The sequence below is a fragment of the Boleophthalmus pectinirostris genome, unplaced genomic scaffold (assembly GCF_026225935.1).
Source record: "Boleophthalmus pectinirostris isolate CB_2022bp ecotype Guang Dong unplaced genomic scaffold, ASM2622593v1 HiC_scaffold_10, whole genome shotgun sequence".
NCBI lineage: Eukaryota > Metazoa > Chordata > Actinopteri > Gobiiformes > Gobiidae > Boleophthalmus > Boleophthalmus pectinirostris.
In genome coordinates, this window is record NW_026570971.1 from 21,149,493 (window position 1) to 21,159,157 (window position 9,665).

Sequence of the window (9,665 nt, forward strand, 5' to 3'; positions counted from 1 at the left end):
GATTTGTATATGAATAAATTGCACCGGCGCTAATTGGTATTTGAAGAAATGCAAAGTTAATAGCTGGAGAAAACAAGCCGTTTAGTGACTTATTAGCTTGCTCAACAAAACAATTTGCGTCTAAATCTTTTTATTCCCCCTGTTCTAAGATTCATTAGGCTAATTGAAAGAGCTTTATATATTGTACAAATAACTAAACAACTGGAATCAAGCCAGAAGAAATATGAAAAAGGATTTTATTCTTCAGGCAATAAAATGAATTCATACAAATTGCCAAACTTAATATTCATGCGATGTTATGGGTTGATTAGAAATTAATGTAAAATTTATACAAAAACCTTATCATTGTGCTTTACTGCTTGTGCTGGCAAATACTGTGGTTGTCAAAATTATGAGCACACCTGCTATGTGAATCTGAAAACACTGAATTAATATCACAAGAATAAAACGGTTGTTCATAGGTGTTATGGGTGGCTCTGTCCTGCAGTGTTTTTACCTAAGACTGAAAGTTGCTCATTTTGGATTGTGACTGGAGCCTTTCAGAAACAAGCAGAAAACATGAATGAAAGATGAGTAATTAGAAACAGACGGTCACTCGGAGATTGTTCTGTGTTCAGCCATATTTGTCTTGAATATTTGGTGTGCACAAATCATAATTCTTACAGCAAGACATTGTTGTTTCATAAATATTTTTTGCACATTTATAGAATTTTACTTTTACTTTTCTATCCATTTTGTATTGCTAACATGTGAGGCTGTGAATTGAATTTCCTAATAAGGACAAGTTCGTAAACCAAATGATAACTGTAAGAAATTAATTTATGTATGAAAACTTTCTTGAGCATCCCACTAAAACAACTTTAACTTTTAAAGTATACTTCGAAAACAATAGAAGTACCATTCTGAAGATGCTGTTCACTACTTTAAATCCAGAACTTCACAACTGTACATCACTGAACTCTAGGTCGATGAAAATATAGTCTTATAGGAAACACAGTATTACATCTTCCTGCGTTTCCTGGGCCTCTGGTTGAAGACAGGAGACGCTCCCATGAGAGAGTCCGGTGATTGTGATCCGTAGCTCCCGTCTGATGCAGCACCCCCTGGAGACGGAGCCATGGCCCCCCCAGACTCACTCATGGTGGACATGGGATCCCCTTCCTCAAACACGTCTCCTCCCAGGACACTGTGGTGATGGTGGTGACTGGATCCTTGGCCGTCATCACCGTCATGAGGCTCTATTTTTACTTGGGGCCACAGCGGGGAGTTGTTGGCACCACCTCCACCTTATTTGAAAGAAAGAAATATAAATAAAAACGTATTTATTGTGAATCTTGTTTAAACAACACAATTTTTTTTTGTCTGGATTATATTTGAAATTTCTATGTGGCTATAGACCCACTCAATAACATTCAAAGGAATAATCTGTGCGCCACCCAAAGGAAATACAATTGAATTGAAAATGCTAAAAAAAAAAAAAAAGATTTACAATCATTCTAAAGAATGACTTGATCATTTGTAAATGACATGTAATAATAAAGAAAGGTTATGTTTAATAGGCATACAGCACTATTGCAATTTTTCTCATATTGCTCTACAGTGAAAAACATCTATAATAAATTAATAATTAATAGATTAAGTTTCACCTGAGGTATGAGGAGAATGGTCACTGTCCAAGCCTGATGTGAGTCTCTCCCCATGTGGTCCCAGCACTCCCATGGGCAGAGCCTGGTCTCCAGACGCCAAGTCAGCTTCTGGCTCCTCGCTAACAGGGAACGAGATGTCACTCATGGGCTCCTCCTTGATCCTGGGAGGTTTGGAGTCCTCCTGAGCTTTCTCTGGGTTTACTAGACGCTCGTACTCCTCTGACAGATCTTTACTCAACTGTAGGAGAAAATATTGAGAGGTGAAACACATACAGTATATCAGTACAAAGGGTTGTGGATGTTTGCATCCTCAGCATAGTGTTACAAGGACAGCTCCAGTTCATTGCTGACATTTCTCTGTGGTTAGCACTGGCATCATCCAACTATTACAGAATTTGTCCTTCTTTAACATTATCAGTTTCCTTGGTCAACTCATCTCAGAAGCAGTATGCTATGCTTTTCTCATTTTATCTCAGCCATCTTGTTTCCAAGATATCCTTCTTAGCTCCTATTTAAACTTCCTTGTATAGCATAGGTGTGCTTGAATAGCCAAAACTAACACACAATGTTGTGTATTCAACATATAGTCGCTGCCTCTAGGTACAACTCTGGGGTTCGTAAGGACAGTATTTATTTTCCCAAACATAAAGTAGAGCTTGAGCTATAAACTTAAAATAAAATATGGAAAACTCTTTACTGTGATGCTAGTATCATAACATCATAAAATGGTGGTATACTGTATGTTTTTATATAGAAATAAAGTAATAATAACCCCGTATACGTATTGGTCAGAGAAGAAAAATCTCACACCAGTTTCTCACCTGTAGCATATAGCTGTGATAGTCCTTTATCCTCACTTGCCAGAAACGTTGCAGCGCAAGCACACTGCCAATACCCACTTCATGAAAGACTTGCTCCATCACATCAGGGAAAGCTGGTGGCGCCCAGTCGAGCCTCTCTGTCCACTGCTACTCGCAGCAGCTGAGTGAGTTTGAGGTAATGTTCATGAACCAGGTCAGTGAGTGTCTCCAACACACTCTCTTGGGCCGACTCAAAGCCCGCATGGGCCAGTACTGTGGCCACAGACTGATACAGGAGCTGTCTGCAGGATGGCCAGCTCAGCTCTAGGACAGGCTCGCCTTTGCCCCTGAAAAATTCAATAAAAAGTAATTATTTCTGGAAACTGAAAAATGTGCTCATTTAATTTAATCACATTTGTTATGAAACTTCAAATACAACAAATTGTGTGTTTTATATCATGTGAAGTGTTTGGAGGAACATCATCAGTGTCTGATTTACTCACTTATAGAAGTCACTTTCAGGGTCACTGTGTCGAAGATTAAAAGGCTGTTGGGGAGCTTTACTGTCCACAGGCAGCAGGTCGTCTGGCATGGCAGGAGGGGTGGGAGCCCGCAGAGGCAGACTGGTGTCCGTCTCCTCTAATCTTCCTTCAGAGGAGGCAGAGGATTGGCCCTGAGCCTGAGTTTGGGCTAAAGCTAAAAGTCCCCGCAGGCGTCGCGTGTGCTGACAGAGCTGCACCGTGTGGATGGTGAGGCTGCAGGGCTCAGAGGGGATGTCCAGCATAGTGGTGGGGCGCGGGCGCTGAGCGGACGGCTGGTGCAGAGGAGGGTCCTGCATCTCCACAGAGCGAAACTCGCGCTGGAGCAGGTCAAAGGAGCTGCGGCTCGGAGGGGCCCCCGCAGGACCCGGAATCTCACCCCAGTAACGCATCATAATGACCACAGAGCAAACTGTACAGTTTTAGAAAGGATGAGAGCAGTTAGGACCGTCAGAGCAGTACCAAGCATCACTGATCTTTCAAATACAGTAATAATTAGATTACGCAAACGCACAATTATTTATATACATAGCCTGAACCACCAAGATACTTTTGAATCTCATAGGGTCGATACTAAAACATTAACATCGACAAATGGAAGTAATAAATATCCACATATAAGGTTTTCAGTTAGTAAGTAGCTTACACTGAGAGGAAGACGGCTATGCGTTGTAATTTGATGTAAATAAATTTTGTTTGGAGCGCAGGTTTGAGCGGATAAAAACTTCCTGTCCTTGCAGTATATAGGTTCGGTAAGAACAAACCGTATGTTGTGTTCCGATACAATGAAAATAATACATATATACATTTTATTTTATATATTAACATATGTACTCAATTGAAGTAATTGTGCAACATTAAGTTATTTTATTTGCATAGATATATAAGTCAATATTCGATCTTGAAAATATTTTAAATAGAACCACATTACGGTCGGCTTTGACTGACGTACCAAATAAACATGGCCGCTTCCCCGTCGTCTGAGCAGTGTGTGGAAAACACAAGTGAAGAAATAAACTCTATAATGGAAACATCTGAAGCCACAGGTGTAGACCACGATGAAAAACCCGAAACGGAAAATGGGTCTAAAGCGGAGGTAGAAGCAGATGAGCCTTTTAAAAAGCCGGCTCTTTTTGCGGCCCCTTCTCTCAGCTAAGCGGGCTACTGTCACTGCTCCAACCAAGACTCCAACATCTGAGACAAGTGTCGTCAAAGAGGACAAAAAAGATGAAACTGTGGATGCTCAAACTGTACCCGACAAGGAGACACAAAAAGAAAGAATAAAGGATGCCGATGAGCCAAAAAGGCAAACGGATTCTATCAAAAGAAAACATGAAGCTAAATCTAAAGCGCTTCCTAAAGGTCCCCCGCCTGGTAAATTCCCTCCTCTTCCTTACACAGAACCGAGTTGGGGTGGTAAAGCTCCAGATATTCCGTACTCTATAGAAATCCTAAAAAACGGTGCCATTGTAAACACGATACCGCTTAAAGACGGGAGCTTCTTCGTTGTCGGACGTTTACCCGTGTGTGATGTAGCTTTGGAGCATCCGTCCATCTCCCGGTACCACGCAATCATCCAGTACCGAGGAGAGTCCGGCGAAACGGACTCTGTGGGTGAGGAGAGGGGCTTCTACGTCCAAGACCTGGGCAGCACACACGGAACCATTGTGAACAAGAACAAGATCCCACCAAAGACTTACATTAGACTAAAAGTTGGGCATGTGTTAAAGTTTGGTGGGAGTACAAGACTTTTTATATTACAGGTGAGACACAGAAGTAGCATTATGTCATAATATTCATTAGGATGCAAAGACCATTTAATTAATTAAAAATATATATATTTTTCCCATTTTATTTGAGGACCCCCTAGTAAATGTAAATCCATTGTAGGTGAGGCTTAAAATCTGTCTAATTATTTTTTGTCTTATTTTGTGTCTTTACATAATATAGTCTAGTCTACTCTAGATCAGTGGTTCTCAACTGTTTTTCGATTAATCGATTAATCAAACTTTATTTATTAAGCGCTTTTCATACAAAAACATAACACAAAGTGCTTTACAGTGATTAAAAACACTCCCAAACACAAAAAACAGACTACCCACAAATCATAAAATAGTTTTACTTTTAATGTTTGAATGTTTGTCACAGGCTTGATAAATTTACTTATAGGCCAGTGTATTGTTATGTTACATCCCAATGAACCACAATATTTGTAGGGTCCAGAGTCTGATGAGGAGGAGGAGTCTGAGTTTACTGTGACAGAGCTGAAGGAGCGCGCTCGAAAGCAGAGAGAGGAACTGGAGAAAAGGATGATGGGAGCTGGTTCTGATGATGAGGAAGAGGAGAAAGGAGAGAATGAGGAAGACAAGAAGAACCAGAGCAAACAGTCAAATGAGGATTCAGGCTGCTTGTGGGGAATGGGTGAGTCATCATGCCTTTTAAAATGAACTTTTTTATTATTATACACATAGTTATTTATAAATATTTGCCCTTCACCCCTTCTATTAACTTTTATTCCAGCTGATGATGCCATCGCCGAGGATGAAAATGAAGAGAACCCTTTCTCAACAGAATTTCAAGAGGATCAAGAAGCAGCCTATCTCAAAGATCCAAAGAAAACACTCCAGGGATTTTATGACAGAGAAGGTTTGGCAATTATAATATTTTTGTATAATCTATGCATAGTAATTACTTAAGTCAATGCTATTTTAATTGTTTTTTTTATCACAGGAGAGGAGCTGGAGTTTGAGTATGAAGAGAAAGGCTCAGGAACATGGCTTTGCAGAATCAAGTAAGAAAGATAAATAGCATAATTCTGTCTTAAAGGTAGACTGCATAACATTTCTAGTGGAGGGTTCATCACCTCATGTCTCCATGGAAATGTTATTGTCTAGAATGTTCCACAGTATAGCCTTTCTATCACAAGGCAGACAAGCCGGTTACAGCATTATGCTATATATACAATTCAGGTCTATGGCGAGTCATCTCTATTCACAGAACAAATTATTGTATTTTTGAACAATAGAAAGACTTAAGATGAATAAATGCTAGCTGGAAATGTTTAAAGTCATACCATGGAGCATTTCATTGAAAGCATGGAAACAAGCAGGTGGCAGACCCTCAATCAGAAAAGTTGTGCAGTGCACCTTTAACAAATGTCCAGGTTTTAAGTGACACTAACATTGCTCTCTGTCAGGTTACCGGTTGACGATGCCAAGGGAAGGCAGCTAGTGGCTGAGGTGACCAACACAGGAAAGAAGAAAGAGGTGACAGTTCAGTGTTGCCTGGAGGCGTGTCGCATGCTGGAGGCTCGAGGGCTGCTGCGCCAAGAGGCAGGTGGGAGATCAAGGCCAAGAAAGATGACGGAACTGATTCCCCCACAGTCTCAAGTTACAATAAAACTTCTTTTATTTGTCATTTCTAGTGTCCCGGAAGCGTAAGAAGAAAAACTGGGAGGATGAGGATTACTATGACAGTGATGATGATACTTTCCTGGACAGAACCGGCACAGTGGAACGAAAGAGACAGGAGAGGATGAAAAAAGCAGGGAAGATAGAGGAGCGAGCTGAAACCTTTGAATCTCTGGTGGGTGAAAGTTTAGTAATGCTGAATATGTTTTCAACCCTTGCTTAGACACTTATTTTTTTTATTATGGAATGTAACTTAAAGAGCCCATATTACACTGTTTTCTGATCTATGTTATAATGTTGTTTCAAAACACAACAAACAAAACAAAAAAAAGAGTAAATTTTGTGTAATATAGGACCTTTTAAATGTAAGATGGCACAATTTAAACCAGTTCATTCTTTGTATCTTTGAGAGATTCAAATGTGTGTGTTGTTAAAATATTTTTTGTCTTGGGCTCATCCAGGTGGCCAAACTGGCAGGGGTGGAAAAGGAGTTAGAAGTCACTCAGAAAAAGCTTGATTCTGGAAGGAAAGGTCCGTTTTCAACTGCTCTCTCATTTACTTTGTTTTGTCTAAATCCAGTATCTGAACTATTTATCTAACTACCTCTGTCAGATTCTTCCGCGTCATCTACTGAGGATCCTCTGGATGCTTTCATGACAGCTGTAAGGAGTGAGGCGGCTATGGATGGTGTAGAGCGCAGAAAACTCCACGTTCATCTTGCCGATCTGAGGAAAGAAGTTCAGAGACTTCGCAAACTGGTTGAACTTACACGGCCTGTCCAGTTACCAACACTTGTACCAAGGTATACAAATTAATCTTTGTTTTTCTATTTTATTTTATTCTTCAATTCTATGTTTTTATTTATGTTACATTTAAGCAGCAGCTCAGAGCCAGAAAAGAAAAAAACCCTTCCACTTTTTGGGGCTATGAAGGGTGGCAGTAAATTCAAACTCAAGACTGGTACAATTGGGGTAAGAACAATTATTCAAGCTAGTATCTCCATACTGTTCCATGTTTATTTAACCCTTTTATTTTTACATTTCTTCAGAAATTGCCCCCAAAGCGTCCTAATCTACCCGCAGAGCTCTTCAATATGAAAGAGCTGCCTCCAGATGGGGAGGAAGAAGAGGAAGAGGAAGAAGAGCACAAAATGGAGGACAATGATAACAATGATAAAAATTGTGTAAATATGTCTGAACCTGAAACAGAAGAGGAGACCAGAACATCAGCAACCGAGCAGATGGTAGAAGAAGAAAATGAGGAAGGAAGACCAAGGCCAAGACTAAAAGGTGAAAGAAATGCAACACAATAGTGTAAAATATATACTCAATCGCTCCACTAGAGGGCGGCAGATCTCCACAGCAATGTCTTTCTATGGCGGCTATAATGGACTCCTTACCATCTATAGTCTTATATAGTTTAGTATTTATTTTTGTTTAGAGCACAGTTCAAAAGTATTGAAAGGAGACAAACGGACAGAAGCAGTGAAGAAGGTCAATAAAAGTCCCATGAATAAGGAAACTTCATCAGATCCAACTTGCTCAGGTTTTTAAGCTTAAAATGTGTTATTAGAAAAATATAACCTGGACCTTTATACACATTAGCCTATTTATGAAGTCGCACCTGACCAGCATTGTGTTGTGATAGAGTCCAAGCCAGATGACAGCAGTGAAACAGCATCTGTGTCTATTCCCAAAAAGAAGAAAGTCATTGGCCCGAGCAGGGTAAGTCTGCATGTTCAATCAGTGTACAGCAAAGACTTTTGTTTTGTTTGTGTGTAATATCCCTCAGTCATCCAAGGAGAATCCATGGCAAAAGGAGAAATTCAATTTGTCAAATGGATAAAAGTTTATTTGGTTGAATACGTTTCACAGCTTACCGAAGCTGCTTCTTCAAGTTCTGGATTTTGTTGTATTTTGATTTGATTTATTGTTTTTTAGCCACCTGTGCCACTCACCGGGGGAAAGTATCCAGATGATGACCCTGATTATTGTGTGTGGGTGCCTCCTGTGGGTAAGACATATTTGTAACATCACACTATTACATGTAGAACTTTGCTTTTAAGAAGAAGGTGATGTAAACTACGATTTCAGATTTATTTATGCACCAAATTATTCATGATTCTCAACTAAAGACAGTTGACTTTTCAAAAATATTAATGGTTGCTTAAAATATTAAAATGCTCTTTACAACCTAACCATATTCTTGTCATACTATAATAATCTTTTGTCCACTGGTCTTTTGTATAGATTTTTTCAATAAACTCTGTTCTTTTGTATCCTGTAGGTCAGACTGGAGATGGTCGTACACACCTAAATGACAAATATGGCTACTGAGGGACCATTCTTACTCAACTTCACCAGCCTTTCTATACCAGTGAATACCTACAATACAAAGTGGTCTACTTAGCTCTAGAAAGCCTACTATTGGTCATTCTGAGAAATGGAGAGGCAGACCAATAAAACTGTCCCGAACCCACTCGTTGAGACAATAATGCACCCTTTTCAGCTTTTGGGACTATTTACAGAGTGATAAACAAAACCACACCATGTCTATTCACTTAAATTGAGAATGCTGGAGAAGTGCCCTCCATCTAAGCAGACACTGGGCAGTTGGCCTGCTGGCACTTTTGTACTCAGAGATGGGGTCACACTTAAAATTTTGTCATTTAATTTCAGTGAGCTGCTTCACTATATCTACTGAGTGGAAAATACTAAGGGACAGAGCAGGGACATTTAACTGATCTCAATTCAGCTTTCTCTTCCTGTTAAATTCACCTGACACCCAGTCCGTCTACCCACTCCTGTTTGGCACTAGTCAATTGCTGGCATAACCTTTTTTTTTTTTCCAAAAGAGAATGCGTAGCAGGGAGAGAGAAAGAGAGGAAGGCATTGAAGCAGCTTTTCTGACCATCTGGACACTTGGATGGCTAACTGGATGAAATGCAAGCTGATAATGACTCAAGCTAAGTGAAGTGTGTGTGTCTGTATATACACTGACACACATGCAAAGTTCTTATTTTAACAGGATTTCCCAATAAGCCCGTCAGCACTTGAACTGTTTGCATGAAGTAGGATTCCTTTATGTGTAATTCCTACTAATTGCGCTTGTATTCTCTTGTTTGTGCTCTCTGTAATGTTGTCAAATGATTGTATTTTGTTATATAAAAATGTAATTAAATTCAATAATTGTTACTGACCCCATTGTTTTGTGGACTTTCAGGCAGCTGGCTTTGACCAGGATGCCTTGTTCACACCCAAACCAGTTTTG

General features: G+C 39.8%; 2 protein-coding genes across 2 annotated transcripts; one reads left to right on the forward strand and one right to left on the reverse strand.

Annotated features, from left to right (window-relative positions):
* Positions 1-213: 213 nt before the first annotated feature.
* supt7l (SPT7 like, STAGA complex subunit gamma) lies at positions 214-3,739 on the reverse strand. The gene is given in 6 exon segments (XM_020919715.2): positions 214-1,286; positions 1,647-1,884; positions 2,468-2,581; positions 2,583-2,793; positions 2,950-3,397; positions 3,632-3,739. Coding segments are annotated over 5 exon segments (1,281 nt in total). The 5' UTR covers positions 3,381-3,397; positions 3,632-3,739; the 3' UTR covers positions 214-999.
* Positions 3,740-3,940: 201 nt separating this feature from the next.
* slc4a1ap (solute carrier family 4 member 1 adaptor protein) lies at positions 3,941-9,593 on the forward strand. Its single transcript, XM_020919624.2, is given in 15 exon segments — positions 3,941-4,131; positions 4,133-4,748; positions 5,202-5,406; positions 5,506-5,631; positions 5,716-5,776; positions 6,182-6,321; positions 6,410-6,570; positions 6,857-6,926; positions 7,008-7,197; positions 7,273-7,366; positions 7,444-7,684; positions 7,836-7,940; positions 8,043-8,119; positions 8,336-8,408; positions 8,682-9,593. Coding segments are annotated over 15 exon segments (2,394 nt in total). The 5' UTR covers positions 3,941-3,946; the 3' UTR covers positions 8,732-9,593.
* The last annotated feature ends 72 nt before the right edge of the window (positions 9,594-9,665 follow it).